The sequence below is a fragment of the Myotis myotis genome, unplaced genomic scaffold, assembly GCF_014108235.1.
Source record: "Myotis myotis isolate mMyoMyo1 unplaced genomic scaffold, mMyoMyo1.p scaffold_m19_p_8, whole genome shotgun sequence".
Taxonomy (NCBI): domain Eukaryota; kingdom Metazoa; phylum Chordata; class Mammalia; order Chiroptera; family Vespertilionidae; genus Myotis; species Myotis myotis.
The window spans coordinates 21,714,574-21,739,448 of NW_023416390.1; the positions used below are offsets into that span (position 1 = coordinate 21,714,574).

Genomic DNA, 24,875 nt, shown 5'->3' on the forward strand with positions numbered 1-24,875 from the left:
GAGATGACTGTCAGTGGGAGGAGGCCAAACCGAGTTTCACTCTGGTTCTGGGACTCTGCTCTTTCCTCCTCCAACAAGGGCTAGAGGAAACCTGGCTCCCCATGGCCAATAAAAAGATAAAATAAGCTCAGAAACAATGAGGCAGAGACAGTGTTGCACTTATGTGAGCTCTGTTAATATTCCTCTTTCTCTGTCTGCCTCCCTGTTTCTCTCTTTCCATATTTTTCTCTTTCAATCCCTCTCTCTCTCTCTCTCTCTCTCTCTCTCTCTCTCTCTCTCTCTCTCACACACACACACACACACACACACACACACACAGAGTCTTGGCACAAATATCTACCAACCAAGCCAGTTCTAGGACAGGACAAACCCAGGGCCTGCCTTTGAGTCATTGATTTCTCCACACACCCCTACCCCACCCCCCATGTTTCCAGGCCTGAGTCCCTGTGTCAGGGCCCAGCACCATCCTGCCTAGAGCTGCCTGCTCAGTCTTGCTTCCAGAAACATGTTTCTCTACTTAAACTAAGATCATCTGTCTTTCTTCTCTGTCCCCTGAGTTTATGACGTCTTCCTCCATCAAAATCCCTTCCCCAGAATCTGCAGGATGTGCTCCCTTTGTTCATGAAATAGCAACACCCTCCAGTCTCTCGGGCAACATGAAGAAGTACTCCAGTTTGCATGTCATATCAAACTCATTTCATGTAGAGCCACGTGGAGAACAACATCACATGCAATAGCAGAGCCAGAGAGACCTAGAGCTCCCCTGGGTCACCCCTTTCAATATATAAATGAGGAAACTGGGGCCCGAGCAAAGCAACCTGACCAAAATCTCCTGGCTGGATAGTAGCAGAGCTGGAATAAAAATTCCTAGTTCAGTTCATTGTTTAGATATTTTGCTTTTCTAATGGTGACATTTCAGGCACCTGACAAACATATGGGAAAATATATACTACATGAACTTCGTAGAGCATTCCACTCACACAGGTAGGCACAGCCAATTTCTTCAGTGCCAAGACTCCTGTGGCCTGGCTGGAGTGGTTCAGTGGTTGAGCATTAAGCATCAACTTATGAACCAAGAGGTCATGGTTTGATTCCCAGTCAGGGCACATGCCCAGGTTGTAGGCTCAATCCCCAGTAGGGGGTGTGCAGGAGACAGACAATCAATGATTCTCTCTCATCATTGATGTTTCTATCTCTCTCTCCCTCTCCTTTCCTCTCTGAAATCAATAAAAATATATATTTTTTTAAAAAATCCTCTGGGCCCAGTGCTGAGGTTGCTAGGGTCTCAATCATTTGACAAAAGGGCCAGATAAGGTTAGGGGCACAGATGTGGAGCAGGCTCAGATGGGGTCATCCTATTCCTGACTAGCAGGCCGGACAGTTAAAGGGACAACCAAGCCCAACCCAAAGTTCAAAGGCAAAACTAGCCTTGGCCATGGTGGCTCAGTTGGTTGAAGCGTCATCCCACACAACAAAAGCTGGCAGATTAGATTCCCAGTCAGAGCACATACCCAGACTGTGGGTTTGATGATGTTTCTCTCTCACATCAATGTCTCTCTCTCTCTCTCTCTCTCTCTCTCTCTCTCTCTCTCTCTCTCTCCCTCTCTCTGTCTCTCTCTCCCCCCCTCTTTTTCTCTCTCCTCTCTCTCTCTTCTCTCTCCCTTTCTCCCTTCCACTCACTCGTAACAAAAAAACACAACAATAAAATTTTTCAAAAAGAAGAAGTGGGGGGTGGGAAGGGGATGTGGGAAGGACCTGAGATCACTGCCTCAACTCAAGGCCCCTCCCCCAGCAGCTTCACAGACAGGCAAAAGGCACCTTCCCGGAGAAGACAGACACACCACGGATTTCCCAACAGAGCCTTGCAAAGTCTGGTGTCAGACATGTTCCCCTAGCCATAAACAACAGGCTCCGATTCTTATCAAAACTGGCTCCGTGCCAAGCCGGACCCAGAGGTTAGGTCAAACTCCTGATTCCCATGAGGTAGTATCCAGCGGTCGCCAACCAGTGGTCCATGGACCACTAGCGGTCTGTGAGGTCCGAAAGGCTGGCGACCGCTGGATAGCCCATGCTTTTTCTCGATTCCACTACAGTAATAATACCAACTAGTATTTCTAGAGGACTTTCCAGGACGTTCAGCATTATGCTAAGGGGTTTAACACACTAAGACTACACAGCCAACTATGGCACTTTGGATGCCTCTGCTGTCCACTGCCTAACAACACCTTGCTCAAGGGTCCAACTCAGTCGCCAAAAATGCATGAGGAGGACTTCTAGGGAACTTCTGAAGGGCTCAGGGGTCTCCATGTCATGGCAGCTCCTGGGGATCAGGTTCAAGGTTGCACAGAAACACTATGTTTAAGGAAAGATTCTGCTAATTCAGCTTAGGGCATACACAGATAATGTGTGTTAGTCATATCTTGCTCTGTGCAAATGGCACGCCCTTGGGCTATACAGTGTTCAGCCTGCCACCTCTGAGTGGTATCCCTGAACTACTTTTCCTAAATCTATACTATTCTGGGTAGAAGAGAGCTTAAAAGATCTACTTCTAAACTGACAGGTGAGCAACTTGAGGCCCAGAGCAGGTGAACACTTGCCAAAAAGTCTTGAACTACAAGTGACAGCAGCACTGGCCCCTGGTCTCCAGGTTTCCACATCCATTGCCCTCTTCACTATACCAGGAAACCTCCTCTCAAGTCACTGGGGACTGACCCATAGGACTGACGGCAGGACCCGTAAGATTGTGCCCATGATCATTTCCTTCCAGTACCTGTAGATAAAGATTCAGAGGGAAAGAAAGCACAAAAACAATAACTCAGAGGACAGTCTTAAAGTTACTCCTTTCAGCCCTAGCTGGTTTGGCTCAGTGGATAGAGTGTTGGCCTGTGGACTGAAGAGTCCCTGGTTTGATTCCGGTCAAGGGCATATACCTTGGTTGCAGGTTCCCTGGCCCTGGTCAGGGTGCCTGCAGGAGGCAACCAATCGATGTGTCTCTCTCACATCGATGTTTCTCTCTGTCTCTCCCTTCCACTCTCTCTAAAAATCAATGGGAAAAATATCCTCAGGTGAGGATTAACAAAAAAATTTCTACTCCTTCATTTATTCGTGCATTCCCATACATCACACGAAGCAGGTACACATTTGGAGCTGGTTTAGTGGTGAACATTGGCATGAGGACAGCTTCATGCAAGAGATTTTAATGCCAAGAAGCCATAAAATCATACAGAGGTTTTGTTTGTGTGTTTATTTTACATTTTTAACAGATTTATTGAGATGTAACTGCAGGTGTTTAATGTATCAAATTTGATGAGTTTGGACATATGAATGCACCCATGATACCATCACAGTAATCAATATAATAACTGTATCTATCACCTCCAAACATTTCCTTGTGCCCCTTGTGTTTTTGTGGGGTTTTTGGGTTTTGCTTTTTGTCATAAGAACACTTAACATGAGATCTACCCTCTTCACAAATTTCTAAGTGCACAATGCCGTGTTCTTAATTACAGGTACTATATTGTTAAGCAGATCTCTAGAGCTTATTCATCTTTGAGATACCTCTCAGGAACTCCTCATGTTAGATGCAGTCAGTAGCCATCTGGAAGGCACACACTAAGAAGTGGCCTTCTTTGGAGCACCTAATTACTAATAATCATGATCTGAGCAAAAATAGAATTTCATATTAAATTCATACAGAGCCATAGCCCTCTCTGTACATCTCAGTAGATTCTTGGATTTAGAGCTTCTCTTTTTAGAACTGGAGCTTACCTAATGAAACTTCATTTTATGGAAGAGGAAACTGAGGTTCAAAAAGTTGAAGTGAATATTTAAGGTCACATAGCTACTAAGTCTTTCTTTTCTTTCTCTTTTACTTAATTAGAATCATTTTTCCAAATCTTCAGATTCAGCTTGTGGTGCACTAGGACCCCCAGATAGATCTCTTTGTACCAGTCACCCTGATGCTACAGGAAATTTCATGAACTCCTCACATATCAACCATTCACAAATTTCCTTTGTCTCCTAAATTTTGTTTCTATAATACCTGTTCTTGTTTTAAGGGACTAGCACAAGTTGGATACATAGCAGGCATTTGATACATAATCAGTTAACTAGTTATTTGATTCTTATTAATATATCCTACATAATAAAAGCCTAATATGCAAATTGGCCAAACAGCGGAACAATCGGTGGAACAACTGGTCACTGTGACATGCACTGACCACCAGGGAGCAGACGCTTAACGCAGGAGTTGCCCCCAGCCCGCAGGCCCCCCAGGCCAGCCAAGGCAGGTGCCAGAGGGCTCCCCCCACCCCCCCCCCACCAATTGCCCCGCCAGTTGCCCCACAGAGGGAGGCAACCGGCAGCAGCAGGGCGATCAGGGGGCTTTGCCCCGCAAAGGGAGACTACTGGCAGCGGCAGGACAATCAGGGGTGGGGCCAGCTGGCGAGCGGGCCGGCACTGCCCCCCCACCCCAATCGCCCCACCAGTTGGCAGGGCCAGCAAGTGGGCAGTGCCAGGCCACCCAAGGCAGGTGCCAGCGGGCCCCCCCCCGATTGTCCCACTGGTCACCCCACAGATCATCCCTGATCGCCAGCCAGGCTTAGGGACCCTACCCGTGCATGAATTTCATGCACCAGGCCTCTAGTGTTTTCTACAATGCCTTGGGGAATGTGGACAGGACACAATACCCACTAAGTATCATCAGGATCCCAGCTAATGGAGTGTACAAGAATGCTGGCAGAGTGAGCAGCGGGGCACTGCATGGCCCTTAGGCCTTACTTGCTTAGTTCCCCTCCATCCGTAACACTTATTTTCAAAGTTGGAGCAAAGCCAGCTTTTTCAGGAAGACAGCACTGTTGTTTACAATTTAGGAACCAAGAGAGGTACGGATGTGGCCTCATAGGTTTCTGTTGGGCAATATGATTTCTTCCCATGTCGGAAGTGACTGGATTTCTTCAGAAGCACCTTCCCACTCACCTTCTTTATCTTGCTTCTCCCAACCCACTGATGTGGACCTGGTTAAAACAAGGAGATTCTAAAAGTATAAAGGTTACCAGAGGGAAATGGGCTTGCAGGAAATGAAGAGAGTAAAGGGAGTCAAATAGATGGTGACACAGGAAGACTAGACTTTGGGTGGTGAGCACACTGTGCAATATATAAATGATGTATTATAGAATTGTACACTAAAACGTGTAGAATGTTTTTGCCCCTGTAAATTTAATTTAAAAGAATACAGGGGTGCTAATTCTGAGATAACGTGAGGTCACTCACTTCCAACACACACGTATATGCACAGATGTGTATGCTAGACATACACATAGACATACACACTGTGAGTTAACTAGAAATCTGGTCAATGTGCCTTCCAGACTGACATTTAAAATTCACTGGCAGCCCTAGCTGATTTGGCTCAGTGGATAAAGTGTTGGCCTGCAGACTGAAGAGTCCTGGGTTCAATTCCGATCAAGCTCACATGCCTGGGTTTGCGGGCTTGATCCCTAGTAAGGGGCGTGCAGAAGGCAGCCAATCAATGATTCTCTCTCATCACTGATGTGCCTATCTCTCTTTCCCTCCCTTTCCCTTTCTCTTTGAAAATCAATAAAAATATTTTTTAAAAAATAAATAAATAAAACTCACTGGCAGAAAGTTTTAACAGTGCTTATCTTTAAGAAAAGGAAATATAAAGAACAGGAAGGGAAATTGTTTTGATTTTATGTGCTATTTGAATTTTTACTGACATCATGTCATGATGGTGGACTCAGGAAGCATGGGAAGCAACAACACACACACACACACACACATACACACACTCCACACAGAAATGCTAGATAACCTATATTTTTAATATTTAAATATCTGACACAAAAAGCAAAGAAAGAGAAAGAGAGAGCGAGATTTCTAAGGGCCAGAAACGAAAAGTAAACTTAGAAATGTATTGACTTACACTAATCATCTGAGAGATGCAAATCAAAACAACAATGAGATACCATCTCACACCTGCCAGAATGGCTATCATCAACAAATCAACAAACAAGTGCTGGCGAGAATGTGGAGAAAAAGGAACCCTCGTGCACTGCTGGTGGAATGCAGACTGGTGCAACCACTGTGGAAAACAGTGTGGAGTTTCCTCAAAAAGTTAACAATGGCACTCAAATTTGACCCAGTAATCCCACTTCAAGGACTATATCCCAAGAAACCAGAAACGCTAATCAGAAAGAATATATGTACCCCTATGTTCATAGGAGCACATTTTACAATAGCTAAGATTTGGAAACAACGTAAGTGCCCATCAGCAGATGGTTGGGTTAAAAAACTGTGGTACATCTCCACAACGGAATGCTATCCCACGATAAAAAATGTAGGACCTTTTACCATTTGCAACAGCATAGATGGAAATGGAGAGCATTATGCTAAGCGAAATAAGCCACTCAGAGAAATATAAATATCACATGATCTCACTCACATATGGGATATACCTGGTACATCGGGTTCCAGACACCATTCTGAATCCAGACCTACATCCGGGACGCACACACCCATCCCAGGACCCCAATGTCAATCCCAGGGCACGGACCTGTATCCCAGGGCCCAAATGACCATCCTGGGGCCCAGACCACCATGCCGGAGCCCAGACCTCCACCCCATGATCAGACCTTATTTCGGGGCCAGACCTTCCTGGTAGAACCACTATTTCCATGGCAGGACTCGGACCTCGATCCGGGGCCTTGACCAACATCCGGGGCCAAACCTCAACCCTGGGGCTTGAAAATCTATCACGGGGCCCAGACCTCCATGCTGGGGCCTACACCCATACCCAGGATCCAGACCCCGATCCTGGGGCCCTAACCTCCATCCCAGGATCAAACCTTAATTCGGGGCCCAGAATTTCATGGCAGGACCCTTTTCCATGGTGGGACTCTGACCTCCATTGGGGCCCTGATGTCCATCTGGGGCCTTGACCTCCATCCGGTTCCCTGACCTCAATCCTGGGGCCTGGATCTCTATCATGGGGCCCAGACCTCTATGCCGGGGCACAGACCCCCATCCCAGGGCCAGACAACAATTCCAGAATCAGACCTTACTTCAGGGCCCAGATATTCATGGAAAGACCCCTATTTCCATGGCGGGACTCAGACCTCCATCTGGGGACTTCACCTACATCCGGGGCCCTGACCTCAAACCTGGGCCCGGGACATCTATCCCGTGGCCCAGACCTCCATGTTGGGGCCTACACCCCTACCCGGGATCCAGGCCCCGATCCTGGGGCCCAGACCTCCATCCCAGGATCAGACCTTAATTCGGGGCCGAGAACTTCATGGCAGGAACCCTATTTCCATGGCGGGATTAGGACCTCCATCCGGGACCTTGACCACATTCGGGACCCTGACCTCAATCCTGGGGCTCAAATCTCTATCACAGAGCCCTGACTCCCATTCTGGGGCCAGACAACAATCCCAGGACCAGACCTTCATGGGAGGACCCCTATTTTCATGGCAGGACTCAGACCTCCATCCAGGGCCTTGACCTACATCCGGGACCTTGATCTCCATCTGGTTCCCTGACCTCAATCCTGGGGCCTGGATCCCTGTCATGGGGCTCTGACCTCCATCCCAGTACACAGACCCCCATCCCGGACACCAGAAACCAATCCCAGGATCAGACCTTACTTTGGGGCCCTGACCTTCATAGCAGGATCCCTATTTCCATGGCGGAACTCAGACCTCCATCAGGGGACTTCACCTACATCCGGGGCCCTGACCTCAAACCTGGGCCCGGGACATCTATCCCGTGGCCCAGACCTCCATGTTGGGGCCTACACTTTTATCCCAGAATCCAGGCCCTGATCCTGAGGCACAGACCTCCATCCCAGGATCAGACCTTAATTCGGGGCCCAGACCTTCATGGCAGGACCCCTATTTCCACAGTGGGACTCGGAACTCCCTCCAAGGCCTGACTTTGTTTTGTTTTTGTTTTTGTTTTTTGAATTGGTTTCATTTAATCTTACAGAAACCTGATTGGAGTTTGATATATAGTTATAAATCCAGTAACAATTCTACAAAAATGGACATACAATGCCGGAATTCCTTCAAAGCAACAATATCATAGTCTTTTGCATAAAACATGCATTAACTGCCACATGTTGGCCAAAATCCTTCTCCCCGAGAAGAGACGGTCCAATGCAGTCAAGAAAACTAGCTATGAACAACAGGTACAAAAGGAGGTGTTCTGGTTAGTGTAAAAGGAGGAACAGTACCTTTCAGACATAGGTACTATCTGCCCTTTGTCGTAAAGGGCTCACAAGCCCTTCAGCACTGGGGGATTTGTACTGTGTTGCAACGTAATGCGTCACCTCAGACCTGGTCTTGACCTGTCAGAAGGAGGAACATTCTGGTAGTTACACATTTGAGAAGATATAAACTTGCAGGCCACAATGGTCCACTACTTGTGCAACCGTGCAGAGGGGGCGCAGAAATCCTGACTTGGAAGAGTTCCCTAGCTGGGGTTGTAAACAAACTCAAGGACACTCTGAGCTTTCCAACCTAGCCTTTCACCCTTTTCTATAAGGCCAGCCCCGGGCACACAGCATCTCCTGTGGCCATAAGACCTCCAGCTCCACACCACTCTTCATGAGGATCTGTAATTGGGTATGATGCAGAGAAACATGGGATGGATCATTTCTTTGAGGCCTTGACTTTCTGTAGTTCTCATTCACCGCATCCAGGGATCAGTGGGCACTCGTCTACATGGCTGCTGAACACACAAAGGGATATTAATAAACACTTGTGGCCCCAAAGCCTCAAATGCTTGTAGTCACATAACTCAAAGTTTGTCATCTATTGTCAGGACAGACTTGGTTCCTCCAGAGCAGGGGTGGGGAACCTTTTTTCTGCCAAGGGCCATTTGGGTATTTATAACATTATTCACAGGCCATACAAAATTATCAACTTAAAAATTAGCCTGGTGTAGTCAGTCAAACATTTAATTAGCTTACCCCTAATGCCTTGGCAGGGCCAGACCCAATGATTTCCATGGGCCTTATATGACCCGGGCCAGACATTGCCCAGCCCTGCTCCAGGGGGAGCAACTCCATTTATCAAAGGGTGTTTTCCCCATAGACTGAAGGGCTTTAAAGAGATTTCAAACCAACTGAAAGGACCTCCCTTCCAATACGGGCTTTTATACAGCATTCCTTGAGGTTCTTCAAAAGATCTTAATCATTAGGGAACCAGTTGTGGGCATTAACACTTAAATTAATACATAAACACATTAATACATAAAGCTCATCATTCACGCAACCTAGGGAGTCTGCCTCTCCCACAAAAGGGCTCTCTCTGCCCTGCTCACAAGTAAGCTTAAGCCAGTATCGTTTCCTTCAGCACAAGTTAAGGGGGAAATAATTTATTAGGGCTCTAATAACATTTTCATAACAGAACAATATCAAAATAGGTTTGTTTTTAATATATGCTTACGAATACCCCTGATAATATAAAGAAATCCAGAGGACTTTGTAAACCACCGAGATGTCACAGGGTAGCGCCCGGCCTGGTTTCTAGGCAGCAGGAAAGGGACTACTGTATGGCATGTTTTCTCCAGGATGCCCTGTGCGCACCACAGTTCTGAAATTCTAACATGCTAGTGCCAGCAGAATTGTGAATGACATTTTCACTTTAAATGTATTAGTAAAATTCCTATCAAAGGTTGGCTTCCTCAATCCTGCCATCAGCCAATCTCCCTGCCTATAACAGGCCACAAAACCATCAACCTGGCCACTCCAGAGGTTGAGCCCAGAGGAAACAAGTTGTGAGATCCCTTGTAAGCCGTGACCCAACCTCAGAAAACAGGGATGTGGGAGAAGGAGCAGACCAGGCTTGAGGAAGCTCTGACCCAAGGCACCATGATCACAGGGGTGAGGGGGACCTAGAGAGGTTCTAGCTGCAGGAAGATGCCCCCAAAGCAGGTCCTGGAAGACAACAGCTCTGTGGCAGAGTAAACACATTTGAGAGTTAAAGACCAAAAAAATTAGAAAAGAAACTAGTTTACTCTCTCAAAACCAAATCAAACTTCTTAAAACTTATAAGCAAATAACCCTGGATAGACTGGGGGTGTGGTGGGGGCTGAACTCTGTGGAATGAGTTGCTTTTAACTGAGTCAGAAAGAATGCTGGTTGTGAAATCAGCATAAATACTGTGGCTACTGCAGTTAAGGAGAGTGAAGGAAGCTCAAGGTCAGAGGAGGCCTCTTCAAAGAGAGGATGGAAGAGGAACAAATGTGAAATATGCCTCTTTTATTCGTGGATCAGTAAGTGGCATTTCCGGCACCTGGCTGACAAGGCGCCTGGCTGAGAAGGTGCCGTACTCCAGTCTCGCTGCAATAATACTTCATCCCATCCACCCTTCTTCTCTTTTTGGACTGAAACTCTTCAAAGAACTGTTGGACGTCCTCTCTCTTTACAACCGTGCCTTCATCAGCAAATCTCTTCAGATAGTCTTTAAGTTCAGTCTTCAAGTCATTATATTCACAAATGAGTTCCACTTGCTGGACTCTGTTCATGCTGCTAAGGGTGTCCATTAAAGGATCTGTCCTGCCAGCCACCTGGTCAACCTTGCCCCTGTTTTCATAAGCCAGAACTGTGTCATATTCATCTGTCAGGAACAGGACATCTAGATCGCCATACATTTTCATACAGTCTTTGCAGGTACATAACTTGCTACGCCAGTTCAGGGGCCAAAAGGTGGCAGTGTCTTTCTTTATAAAATGCTTGGCTTTAAGCTCCTGAAGTTTGCAGCCAGTCTGTGATTCTGTATTGAGATGTTGATTCTTAAACACTGTCTGGAGATCAGACTCAGAACTAGAGCTGGCACATGGTTCATCAGTCTGCTCTGCTTTAACTGCCTTGACAGCATCGTTTGCATGTTCTAGAACATCCTCTTTGAGGGGACTATCATGATGATCTCCATTTTCAGGTTTGGTAACTTCCTCATCACCTATTCCATCGACATTCAGCACCAACCCATCATCCTCAGCAGATACTTTTGTTACTGCCAATTGTGCAGTGTAAGCCTACACACAAGAAAGAGCAGCGCTTCATACAGGCCTGGCACACCATCTCCTGGAAATCCCCACTCTCGGGGGTCATGGCACCAAGATGCCTTCCATGGAACCAGTCTTCACAGACTACGCACTGGATCATCTCATCTGGAATCTCATCATCAGGATCAGGATAAGGTCTCTTACAAATGCAATACAATCCAAAAAAGTTGTCATTATACTTATTGCCAGAATTTATCTTTGCTTTGTCAGGAAATAATTTGCATTCCAAATTTTTAAACTTGCTGTTTCCACAATCACAATGAAAATTTCTTTTTGTATATAGCTCAAATAGTTTATGACTTCCATGACACTCATAACTGCAAGCTAGGCAAATTCCTGCTGGTTCTTCTCCCTTGGGGGTGCAGGTACCACAGGCATATAGTGCTTGTCTCTTTATGGAGCCCTGCGAGTAGGAGCACTTCTCGGAGTCACTGCCACCCAGGACGGCGCATGCCTCCTTCTCCAACTCCTCGTCCTCCTCCAGGACATCGACCAGCCATACCACGGGCTCCAGCTCCGACTGCCGCCTGGAGGGACCCTCCGCTCCGGCCATCCTCAACTGTCACCCCGCCGCAGCTCTGCGCTGGGGGAGGCGGGAAAAGCGGCCGCGGGAGGTGTGGTTGGAGGAGCCAAGGCCTGACTTCTATGGTAGGATCTAAAAGGCCATGGCAGGACTCCCACCTTCCAGTAATGATCAACATAATTTGATGAACAAGAACAGATCCAGAGATAAATGTCTGGGGAGGGCTGTTTAGAGAGAAACCAAAGGACTTGTATGCGTGCATATTAGCATAACCAATGGACACAGACACTGGGGCAGTGGGGGCTTGCCCCGGGGTGGGAGTGGCTTGTGGTGGGGAGGTCAAATGGGGGATGGGAGGAAAGGAGACATGTAACATTTTAGATAAGAAAGAAAGAAAGAAAGAAAGAAAGAAAGAAAGAAAGAAAGAAAGAAAGAAAGAAAGAAAGAAAGAAAGAGAGAGAAACTAAGATGGCGGCATAGGTAAACACCGGGAAATTGTCGCCTCCCACAACAATTGAAAATTACCGCAAAGGACTGAGCAAACATCATCCAGATCAACAGAAAGGCTGGCTGAGTGTAAATTCTACAACTAGAAGGAAAGAAAAGCACGCTGAGAGCCAGAGGCGCTGCAGAGGTGAAGTGCAGAGGTACGGCGGCTCGCGCGCGCGAGGAAAGGGGGTGGCACCTGAGGACGCGGCTGTCTTTTTGAATCACAAACTCCCGACTGCTCTGAACTCCGGTTCCGGGAAGTCTCTGGGGACCCAGGTCTCATACGGGGAGAAGCTGGTCTGTCCGGCAGTGGGCGAACTTGAAGGCGGCTTTCCCTCAGAGGTGCTTGCAGCAATTAGCGGGTCACTGAGACCCGCGACTCCGGGCGGAGAATCAGCCATAGCCCCCTGATCCGCCCTCTGACTCCCTGAGACCCCGCCCCACCCAGGCTGCGGCAGAGGCTTTTGCATGTGAATGTACCTAACTGCAGCCGAGCCAGGCAGACCCGGAACTTCCAAGAGAAGGCCCAAGGCCCCGCAGCGGCTTGCATTGCTTCACAGCTGAGCCTCTTCGTGGCTCCTGCTGTGTGGCCTCAGGCAGAGGCTGAATTAGCACCTCCTTAGATCCAGGAGCCACTGTACCCAGTGGTCAGAGGGGGACCATCCAGACTGCAACTCCTCAGATCCATAAGGGACACACTCAGGGAGCAGACTCAGTGAGCACCAAAGCCCCACTGAAGCAAGTCTTGCCCCAGAAGGGTGTCTTCAGCACAGAAGTTCTCCCACTTTAGACACAGCTGATTCTCACAGCCAATTGGCCTGGAGGTCAATTCCTCCCAGTGATTCTACAACAACCAAGGCACCAAGAGTGCATCAAGAGTGTCCACCCCAGGTAATTGGGGAGGCTGAGCTACTGGGCCCTACAGGACACCTGGCGCGCAGGGCCACTCTATCAACACAGGGAAGCTGCCAAAATGCGGAGACAAAGAAACAGGTCACAAATGGCAGAAATGGAGGAAAGCAAACGATTGGATATAGAGTTCAAGGCCATGTTTATAAGGTTTTTCAAGAATTTTATGGAAACCGCCAATAAATTTAATGAATCCCTCAATAAGTATAGTGAGACCATGGAGGACATGAAAAAGGACCAACTAGAAATTAAGCATACACTGACTGAAATAAAGAATAATTTACAGAGATCCAGCAGCAGACAAGAGGATCCCAAGAATCAAGTCAAAGATTTGAAATACAAAGAAACAAAAAATACCCAACCGAAAAAGAAAAAAGAAAAGAGATTCCAAAAATATGAAGATAGTGTAAGGAACCTCTGGGACAACTTCAAGCGTACCAACATCAGAATTATAGGGGTACCAGAAGGAGAGAGAGGGCAAGATATTGAAAACCTTTTTGAAGAAATAATGACAGAAAACTTCCCCTACCTGGTGAAAGAAATGGACTTACAAGTCCAGGAAGCGCAGAGAACCCCAAACAAAAGGAATCCAAAGAGGACCACACCAAGACACATCATAATTAAAATGCCAAGAGCAAAAGATAAAGAGAGAATCTTAAAAGCAGCAAGAGAAAGACAGTCAGTTACCTACAAGGGAGTACCCATACGACTGTCAGCTGATTTCTCAACAGAAACCATGCAGGCCAGAAGAGAGTGGCAAGAAATATTCAAAGTGATGAATAGCAAGAACCTGCAACCAAGATTACTTTATCCAGCAAAGCTATCATTCAGAATAGAAGGTCAGATAAAGAGCTTCACGGATAAGAAAAAGCTAAAGGAGTTCATCACCACCAAACCAGCATTATATGAAATGCTGAAAGGTATTCTTTAAGAAGAGGAAGAAGAAAAAGGAACTCTTACCATTTGCCACAGCATGGATGGAACTGGAGAGCGGATAAATACCACATGATCTCACTCATTTGTGGAATATAATGAACAACATAAGCTGATGAACAAGGACTGATCCAGAGACGGAGAGGCATTGATTGGACTGTCGGGACTTGGAGGGAAGGTAGGGGAGGGTGGGGGTAAGGGGGAAAGATCAACCAAAGGACTTATATGCAAGCATATAGGCCTAATCAATGGACATGGACAACGGGGGGGAGAGGGCATGAGCGGGGGGGGGGGGGGGGGGGGGGGGTAGAGGGTAACGTGGGGACAAGGACACATATGTAATATCTTAATCAATAAAAAATATATAAAAAAAAGAAAGAAAGAAAGAAAGAAAGAGCGAGCCTTAACCGGTTTGGCTCAATGGATAGAGCGTCGACCTGTGGACTCAAGGGTCCCAGGTTCAATTCCGGTCAAGGGCATGTACCTTGGTTGCGGGCACATATCCAGTAGGGAGTGTGCAAGAGGCAGCTGATCGATGTTTCTCTCTCATTGATGTTTCTAACTCTCTATCCCTCTCCCTTCCTCTCTGTACAAAATCAATAAAATATTTAAAAAAAAAAAAAGAGAGATAAGATAAAAACAAGTTGACCAATTAAAAGAAACAATAATAAATATTTTTTAAAAGAAAAAAAATGTATTGACTTATCAGGGAGTAGTTGTTGAAGCCCCAGAAACTCAGAAAGACACTAGAGCTGGTCTAGAATGGAAATGGGTTCACAGATCCCTTGCACAGCAGAGAACTGGAATTAGATTTCCTGCAAAAAGTCAGGAAACAGGAAAGAGCTGGCCCACCCTTGATTGGGGGGTAGAAAAACACCTTTAACCTTTGAGACATGACCCCAAAGTGTCCTAGACCATAGAGGAAAGAGGAGAAAGAAGGCCACTTTAGCATCTGTTCAAAATTCCAAGCCCAAGTAGCAAATGGTGAGGACCCAAATCTGCCCTTTAGAATGATATGGAAACCTAGGACCAATAAATAACAACTAAAACAAAAAATGCTCTGAACCTTGTGACTCAATAGGGCCCAGCGAGACCATCAGGACACCGCCCCTTCATAATCCAGGACATATGCAAGGCTCCCATGAAAACAAAACTTTCCAATAGATGAGTTCACAATCAATTTTTACAGAGCACTAACAACCACTACAATCAATAGTCAGCTGACATAACAAATGGAACAATTCACACTTTAAGAACCAAAAATAATAGAGTAATCTGAATGTAACTTTAAAATAAGTATGTCTTTAAATCTAGGGGAATTTTGTATCAAAAAAAAAGAGGATTGGAAGAATGTTTTTGCCTTGGATTCCTCTGAAAATTACAATGTGTTATTTTAAGGCATCATCCACAATATACAAAAACAAAGAAATAGAAGAGAAAATAAAAAGTGATGTTTTAATGGAAGTCAAAAAGTAGATGTAAAGTGGTAACTGAGTTATCAGACCAGAAGAAAAGACACTGAGACAATGAAAAAAGCTGGAAAAAATCTTAAAAAAACAACAACAACAACATCATATCTTCAGAAAGATCAGAGGAAATGCTACCAGATCAAATCCATGAGGCAAGAAAAAGGTGCTATGAAAAGAAACATTAAGGAACAGAAAAAAAAAGCCCATTAGAAATTTAAAATTGGACAGCAGAAATTTTAAATTCCAGTAAAATTAAGGGTAACTTCATGGAAAGTAGAAAGATGAAGGTATTGAAAAATAGGCAGGAAGTGATAAGAATATTAGAGAATCAATTTGGGGACTCAACACCCAGATAAAAGAAATCCTAGAGAAAAAATGAATAGTGAAAACGAAGGGTGGAAAAGTAGTAAATAATACAAGAAAATTTCAGAGAACCTGAGTTTCCAAATTAAAAGGATTCACCAGGTGCCCAGCAAAATGAATGAGAAAAGAAAAAAACCACTAAGACACATTAATATGCATTATAAGACTAGAAAGATAAAGAGAATATCCTAAAAGCTTCTAAGAGGAAATTCAGCCATTTACAATAGATCAAGAATTAGTAACACATCAGAAATCCAGCAACTGTAAAAAATAGAAGAAACTAAGAAGAGCCTCCAAAATTCTGAAGGAAAATAAATTCCAACCTAGAATTCAGAACTCAGCCAAATACCAATGCAGTATGAGAGTAGAATGAAGGCTTTTTGGAAATTTAAGTTCTCTAAAATGTTATCTCCTATATATACTTCCCTCAACAAATCCAGTAATACAGCAAAATAAGGGGCTAAACTAAAAGAATGCTCGCTAACATTTATATAGTACCTATTGTATCTAGGCTTCTTTTATGTCTGTGTGTGTATATGTGTGTACTCATTTAATTAAATCCTCATAGGAATTAGCAGAACATTATTATTATTATCCACATTTTACAAAGTGGTAAAGGAAGGTTGAGTAATCTGCCCTTTGTCATAAAGCCTGTAAGCAGCAGTTCGGCTCCAGAGCCCATACCTTTAAATAACGGGGAAGATTTAACACCCATTCATAAAAGGAACTTCCTGGACCTGATAAAGCAGCTCTATGAGACTGACAAAAATCGTACACACACGATGGATGAGGACATTGGGGGCGGGGGGGAGGGCGGGGGGGGGGCGGTAAAGGGCAGAGGGTGGGGTGGGAACTGGGTGGAGAGGAGCTATGGGGGGAAAAAGAGGAAAAACTGTAATAATCTGAACAATAAAGATTTAAAAAAAAAGCAGCTCTATGAAAAATCTTTAGCTTACATCAAGTATGTCAAACTCAAAGGCTAACACGGGCCAAATAAATGAGGCATGTGGCCCGTGGGCTGCAAGTTTAACATGCTTGGCTTACATCATCTTTATAGAGAAAGGTTAAATGCTTTATCCCTAAAAATCAGAATAGGGTAAGAATGCCCACTCTCACAACTTCTGTTCAGCATGGTAGTAGAGATCCTAGCCAGTGAAATAAGGCAAGAAAAAGAAATGAGGCATAAAGAAAAGGAAGAAATAAACTGCTTTGTTCTCAGATGTCATGATTGTTTTAAATATAAAATCCAAAAGAATCTCTAAAAATAAAACTACTAGAACTAATAACTGAATTTATTAAGGTCCCAGAATATATATACAACTCAATTATATGTCTATATACCAGTAAGAAAAAAACTGGAGAAAAAGATCACACAAAAAAATAATATTTTCTAAAATACCATTTATAACAGCATCCAAATAACCATAAAATAAATACTTAGGAATAAATTTAACAAAACAGATCCAAAAGCTATGTACTCAAAACTCTAAAATTAGAAAATAGATAAATTAGAAAATCTTTTTTTTTTAATATATTTTTTATTGATTAAGATATTACATATGTGTCCTTGTCCCCACGTTACCCTCTACCCCCCCCCCCCCCGCTCATGCCCTCTCCCCCCCGTTGTCCATGTCCATTGATTAGGCCTATATGCTTGCATATAAGTCCTTTGGTTGATCTTTCCCCCTTACCCCCACCCTCCCCTACCTTCCCTCCAAGTCCCGACAGTCCAATCAATGCCTCTCCGTCTCTGGATCAGTCCTTGTTCATCAGCTTATGTTGTTCATTATATTCCACAAATGAGTGAGATCATGTGGTATTTATCCGCTCTCCAGTTCCATCCATGCTGTGGCAAATGGTAAGAGTTCCTTTTTCTTCTTCCTCTTCTTAAAGAATACCTTTCAGCATTTCATATAATGCTGGTTTGGTGGTGATGAACTCCTTTAGCTTTTTCTTATCCGTGAAGCTCTTTATCTGACCTTCTATTCTGAATGATAGCTTTGCTGGATAAAGTAATCTTGGTTGCAGGTTCTTGCTATTCATCACTTTGAATATTTCTTGCCACTCTCTTCTGGCCTGCATGGTTTCTGTTGAGAAATCAGCTGACAGTCGTATGGGTACTCCCTTGTAGGTAACTGACTGTCTTTCTCTTGCTGCTTTTAAGATTCTCTCTTTATCTTTTGCTCTTGGCATTTTAATTATGATGTGTCTTGGTGTGGTCCTCTTTGGATTCCTTTTGTTTGGGGTTCTCTGCGCTTCCTGGACTTGTAAGTCCATTTCTTTCACCAGGTAGGGGAAGTTTTCTGTCATTATTTCTTCAAAAAGGTTTTCAATATCTTGCCCTCTCTCTCCTTCTGGTACCCCTATAATTCTGATGTTGGTACGCTTGAAGTTGTCCCAGAGGTTCCTTACACTATCTTCATATTTTTGGAATCTCTTTTCTTTTTTCTTTTTCGGTTGGGTATTTTTTGTTTCTTTGTATTTCAAATCTTTGACTTGATTCTTGGGATCCTCTTGTCTGCTGCTGGATCTCTGTAAATTATTCTTTATTTCAGTCAGTGTATGCTTAATTTCTAGTTGGTCCTTTTTCATGTCCTCCATGGTCTCACTATACTTATTGAGGGATTCATTAAATTTATCGGCGGTTTCCATAAAATTCTTGAAAAACCTTATAAACGTGGCCTTGAACTCTATATCCAATCGTTTGCTTTCCTCCATTTCTGCCATTTGTGACCTGTTTCTTTGTCTCCGCATTTTGGCAGCTTCCCTGTGTTGATAGAGTGGCCCTGCGCGCCAGGTGTCCTGTAGGGCCCAGTAGCTCAGCCTCCCCAATTACCTGGGGTGGACACTCTTGGTGCACTCTTGGTGCCTTGGTTGTTGTAGAATCACTGGGAGGAATTGACCTCCAGGCCAATTGGCTGTGAGAATCAGCTGTGTCTAAAGTGGGAGAACTTCTGTGCTGAAGACACCCTTCTGGGGCAAGACTTGCTTCAGTGGGGCTTTGGTGCTCACTGAGTCTGCTCCCTGAGTGTGTCCCTTATGGATCTGAGGAGTTGCAGTCTGGATGGTCCCCCTCTGACCACTGGGTACAGTGGCTCCTGGATCTAAGGAGGTGCTAATTCAGCCTCTGCCTGAGGCCACACAGCAGGAGCCACGAAGAGGCTCAGCTGTGAAGCAATGCAAGCCGCTGCGGGGCCTTGGGCCTTCTCTTGGAAGTTCCGGGTCTGCCTGGCTCGGCTGCAGTTAGGTACATTCACATGCAAAAGCCTCTGCCGCAGCCTGGGTGGGGCGGGGTCTCAGGGAGTCAGAGGGCGGATCAGGGGGCTATGGCTGATTCTCCGCCCGGAGTCGCGGGTCTCAGTGACCCGCTAATTGCTGCAAGCACCTCTGAGGGAAAGCCGCCTTCAAGTTCGTCCACTGCCGGACAGACCAGCTTCTCCCCGTATGAGACCTGGGTCCCCAGAGACTTCCCGGAACCGGAGTTCAGAGCAGTCGGGAGTTTGTGATTCAAAAAGACAGCCGCGTCCTCAGGTGCCACCCCCTTTCCTCGCGCGCGCGAGCCGCCGTACCTCTGCACTTCACCTCCGCAGCGCCTCTGGCTCTCAGCGTGCTTTTCTTTCCTTCTAGTTGTAGAATTTACACTCAGCCAGCCTTTCTGTTGATCTGGATGATGTTTGCTCAGTCCTTTGCGGTAATTTTCAATTGTTGTGGGAGGCGACAATTTCCCGGTGTTTACCTATGCCGCCATCTTAGTTTTTCTCCTAGAAAATCTTATATAACAAAACCCTAATATGCAAGTCGACCAAACTGCAGAACGACTAGTCGCTATGACACATGCTGACCACCAGGGGGCAAATGTTCAATGCAGGAGCTGCCCCCTGGTGGTCAGTGCGCTACCACAGGGGGAGCGCTGTTCAGCCAGAAACCGGGCTCATGGCTGGCGAGTGTAGCGGCAATGGTGGGAGCCTCTCCTGCCTCTGCAGCAGCACTAAGGACCCCTTGGGGTCCTGGACTGCAAGAGTGCACAGGCCGGGCTGAGGGACCTCCCACCCCCATGCACAAATATCGTGCACTGGGACTCTAGTATCTAAATAATTGAAGAAAGATACTATGCTCATGAATAGGGAGACTCAATATTGTTGAGATATCAATTTTATCCAATTGATCTATAGAATCAACATAACCCCAAACAAAATCCCAGTAGGACATTTTGTAGAAATTGACAAGCAATTTTAAATTATCTGGAGATGTAGTTAAAGCAATTTAGAAAAAAAGGAGCAAGCCAAAACAGTAATCTGTCCAGATTGCAACAGGACTATTACGAAGAGAGGAATAAAATCCAGATTATCATTATTTTTGCTGGAACTAGTAAGAATGGTCCTCAGATAGGGGGGCAAGGGATGGTGAGGGGGCTGTGGTTAGTCAGAAGGGAATCTAGTATACAGAAAAGCAGTATATTTCAACAAAATTACTTAGAGGTTGGAAAAAAATTGTAATATATTTTTATTGATTTCAGAAAGAAAGGGAGGGGGGAGAGAGAGAAAAAAAATCTTTACTAATAAAAGGGTAATATGCTAATTAGACCAGACATCTTCCGGACGTCCTTCCAGACAAAGCCACTGTGGCGGCGGCCAAGGCAGAGGCGGTTAGGGGCGACCAGGCCGGCAGGGGAGAGCAGTTAGGGGCGACCAGGCTGGCAGGGGAGAGTGGTTAGGGGCGACCAGGCAGGCAGGCAAGTGAGCAGTTAGGAGCCAGTGGTCCTGGACTGTGAGAGGGATGTCCAACTGCCGGTTTAGGCCTGATCCCCGGTATCGGGCCTAAACCGGCAGCTGGACATCCCCTGAGGGGTCCTGGATTGGAGAGGGTGAAGGCCAGGCTGAGGGACCTCGCATCCCACCACCCCGTGCACAAATTTCATGCACCAGGCCTCTAGTCAATGATAAGAATCATTGATCAGCTGCCTCCTGCATGCCCCCCTACTGGGGATCGAGCTCACAACCCAGGCATTTCTCTTGACCAGAATCAAACTCCGAACCCTTCAGTCTGCAAGCCGTCATTCTATCCACTGAGCCAAACCAACTAGGTCTGGGGCTGGAACATTTTAACCAAGTCTTCAAAGCCAATTTTCAGTTTTTCAAAATTAGCAAGCATTGTGCAAAACATCCATTCACATCCCAACCCCTATCCCCAACAAACCCTATCATCTGATATTCCCCTGTCCTTAACCCCAATCTTATCTGTTTGATGGTGGGGTAGGTGGTGTAATGGCCACTGTAATGAGAAGGTACTCTTTTTTAAATATTTTTTTTTTATTGATTTTTAGAGAGTGAGGAAGGGAGAGGGATAGAGAGAGAAACATCCATGTGAGAGTGAAAAATCGATCAGCTTCCTCCCACACCCCCTTCCACCCCGCAACCAGGACTGAGCCTGCAACCCAAGCATGAGCCCCAAACAGGAGTTGAACCAGCAACCCTCTGGTGCATGGGAGGATGCCCAGCCAACTGAACTACACCAGTCAGGGATCAAGAAGGTATCTTAAGACTGAAAAATGATGCAGGCAACTTCACAGAATATAACACAATTGATTATAGGGTCATTTACTTAAGTGATGTAGGGTCAGAGGGACAACAACCCAGCAATCTGCATAGATTATTCTCCACTAACAGGCTCCTGTTACAGTACTTGTTTTATAGTGTAACTCAGGTACTAATGATTGACAAGACAAAAGGACAAAGAATGCAGTGCATGCTAAGAGTCATACCTCCTCGTGGTCTTATGATAGATGATTGTTCATCACAAATACTATCACCATTTTGACATTTATATTTATCTCAGTTGTTGTGCCATTCCCACTCTTACTAACAAAAATATTTAAGGTTACATTGTGTAAGTTTAAGGAACACAGATAATCATGCTTGCTAATGGCAATAACATTGGTTAGAGATCACAACATGAAAACTTAGAGATGAAAGAAATCCGGGATACAGAGATGGAGTTAGTTTTGTTCACATCCACATTTATACACTGTCCCTAACTCTCTGCCATCTCTGACCCCTCCCCCTGACTCCTCTCCTAAGATGCACCCCATCCCTGATCTCAGCACCATCCTGAACATTGAGCTCCTCCCTGAGGTGAACTCTCTGCCTGACCTTCACTAGGTATCTAATCCTTATCCTATCTAGTGATCGAAATACCAGTCTTTTATATTTTAACTGGGGGCCCAGTGCACGAATTCGTGCACCTTGAAAGGAACTGTGGGCACAAGGCTGAGTAGGCACAGGGGCGGGTCTCGGCCCATCCTCTGTGCCCCCACCTGGCCCCTCCCACCACAGCCCTCCCCACACACAAACCCCCACCCCCCGTCTCCTGTCTGCTGACAGCCCCACTCCCACCACTGCCCTTCCCACATGCTGATGGTGCCAGCCCAGCTCACACCCACTGAAGGCACGGAGCAATTGGGGCTGGAGCCAGCAGCGGGTGCAAGAGGGGCCAGCGCAGTCAGCAGGTGCGAGCAGAGGCTTCCAGTCCCAATCACCCCTCAGGAGCAGGGGGAGGTGGAGAAGCCCTGAGGGGCGATCAGGGCCAGCAGCCACCGCTCGCACCACTGATGGCACCAAGCGATTGGGGCTGGCGCTGGGCACTGGCAGTGGGTGTAAGTGGTGGCTCCAGCACCAGCAGAGGGTGCAAGCAGGGCCAGTGCCAGCAGCAGGTGTGAGCACCAGGTGGGACCGTGGCATGCAGGAGCAAAGAATTTTCAGTGACTACCAGAGGCTCGCGCCGATGACAGCGACTGGCGCCCCTGCTCACCTGCTCCACCATCCCACTACAGCCTATGCCTGCTATGTTCTGCACACGCCCCCTGGTGGTCAGCACACGTTATAGTGACCAGTTGTTGGGTTGTTCCGCTGTTCGGTCTATTTGCATATTAGCCTTTTATTATATAGGATATGCTATGTTATTTCAGTACCAATATCCTGGCATTTTTACAGATTCAAAATCAAAACCTTTTATGTCTTGAGCTATACCCAGAGAATTACACATTGCATTAACAAATCTAACTGAACAATGGTGTAGTTGTTTGAAGACAATTCTGACACCACCCCTCTCCTTATTGCTATTTGATTCCCTCTTCTCAATTACTAATGAGGCCAAGCATCTTTTCAAATGTGTATTTGTATTTCCCCAGGCCCGATATTAACTTACTGAAGCCCCTGATGAAGTTGTCTTTGGGATGGAGGAAGTTGAGCATTGGGGGATACAGTAGGGAAGGTGGGAAGAGGATTCAGGGATGGAAGGAGAAGAAAGGGAGGTTCCCAGGGCCAGTTCCCAGCCTTCCTTCCTGGATTCTTTCTGCATTCTTCTATCATCTCTCCTTCGTCAAATCCAGCTCTTAGGGATTGAGCCCCTAACTCCTTCCTCACCATCCTATTTGGAGAATCTTAAGCTAAGGCAGGCAGAAGCACCTCAATCCTGGTCCTGGAAGAGCATCTTAGACAATAGTCTAGAGATGTTGATGGCTTTCTGTTCCAGCCACTAACTGGACTAAATTGCAGTGGCTACTGTTGTAGTCACTAACCCACTCTAGCCATTCACTCTATTTCTGACACTTCTCCCTGAGACTCACCAACCCCCACATTCATCCCATTCCTAACCCTCCTTCCATATCTCTCCCAATGCCATCTTGAACCTCCCTAAATCTCACTCACATTATTGCCAGCCTTTCCCTATTTCTGAGTCTCTCCCTATACTCTGACCCTCCACCTTATCCCAAGTTGCCACACCATGCCTGGCTCCCGCCTTTGACTCTAACCTCAACCCTGACCCTAATCCCAACCTTGATCTAAATCCCATTCCTGAACCTTACTCCATCCCCAACTACAACAGCAGCAGGGGTCTTAGAGGGTAGTAGAAGTGTTCCCTGAAGAAGAGCCAACAAAGGAAGGCCTGCTCTCCTTGGCCAAGAACTCCTTGCTGATCAGGCCATGGATGGCCATGATCTTGAGGAGTCCATGGCGAAACTTCTGACCAATGAAGGCGTAGATGAGGGGACTGAGGCAGCTGTGGAGGAAGCCCAGAATCTCGGTGGCATCCAGGGCCCGACCAATGTCGTTTCGGCGACCACAGCTATCCTTGATCATCCTCATCCTCAGAAGGGTGTCTGACGACAGGACCAGGTTGTAGGGCAGCCAGCAGAGCAGGAAGACTAGCACGACAGCAAAGATGACCCGCATGGCCCGGTGCTTCTGCCCCATGTGGGCCTGAAACAGTGTGCGCAGGGTGAGCCCATAGCAGAACAGCATGACCAGCAGCGGCAGGAGGAAGCCAATGGTCTGGGGCAGGGCCCGCATCACCTTGTGCCATTTAGTTGAACTGTCACTCAGGTCTTCATAGCAGACTGGGCTGGATAAAGATGGTTGATAGGCCTTACGGAAAACGAAGACGGGCAGTGACAGGATCAGAGATAGAGCCCACCTGCCTAAGCATATGAACTTGACCCAGTACCGCTTCTGAGTCAGAGTGCGTGCAGCATGAACAACAGCTAGGTAGCAGTCCACGCTAATGCAGGCCAGTAGTAGAATTCCACTGTAGAAGTTAACTTCCTTCAGGAGTGAGACCACCTTGCACAGGGGTGTGCCAAAGATTCAGCCCTTTGCCTTAGCGGCAGCCCAGATAGGCAAGGTCATGGCGAAGAGCAAGTGGGCCATGGCCAGTTTCAGGAGGTATACATTAGTGACAGAGCAGCTGGCCCAGCTGTATAAAATGACCAGCATCACCAGGGAGTTTCCCAGCAGGCTCAGAAGAAAGACCAGGGCATAGATGACAACCACAGCATACCTGCTGAGTGTCTGTGTCCATGAGAAGAGGCTATCATATTTTTCTGTGGATGGTGTGCGGGTAACGTTTTCAAAGTAATCCCATTCATATTACATGAAGGAAGCCTAGATTTGATCTAATTGAAAAATTAGGAAAGAATTGTGACTTATAACTCAGATTCAAGTCACTCTCATCAAGAATGTGAGAACAGCACTAGCTGGTTTGGCTCTGTGGATCAGGGGTCCTCAAACTACGGCCCGCGGGCCACATGCAAATACAAATAT

The 24,875-nt window shown here is 46.2% G+C and overlaps 2 protein-coding genes across 2 annotated transcripts; both read right to left on the bottom strand.

Annotated features, from left to right (window-relative positions):
• Positions 1-10,281: 10,281 nt before the first annotated feature.
• LOC118662166 (putative E3 ubiquitin-protein ligase UBR7) lies at positions 10,282-11,659 on the bottom strand. Its single transcript, XM_036320783.1, is given in 2 exon segments — positions 10,282-11,061; positions 11,063-11,659. Coding segments are annotated over 2 exon segments (1,347 nt in total). The 5' UTR covers positions 11,645-11,659; the 3' UTR covers positions 10,282-10,296.
• A 12,001-nt stretch (positions 11,660-23,660) lies between these two features.
• LOC118661794 (C-X-C chemokine receptor type 2-like) lies at positions 23,661-24,836 on the bottom strand. The gene is given in 1 exon segment (XM_036320204.1): positions 23,661-24,836. A coding segment is annotated over 1 exon segment (876 nt). The 5' UTR covers positions 24,549-24,836; the 3' UTR covers positions 23,661-23,672.
• Between the last annotated feature and the right edge of the window lie 39 nt (positions 24,837-24,875).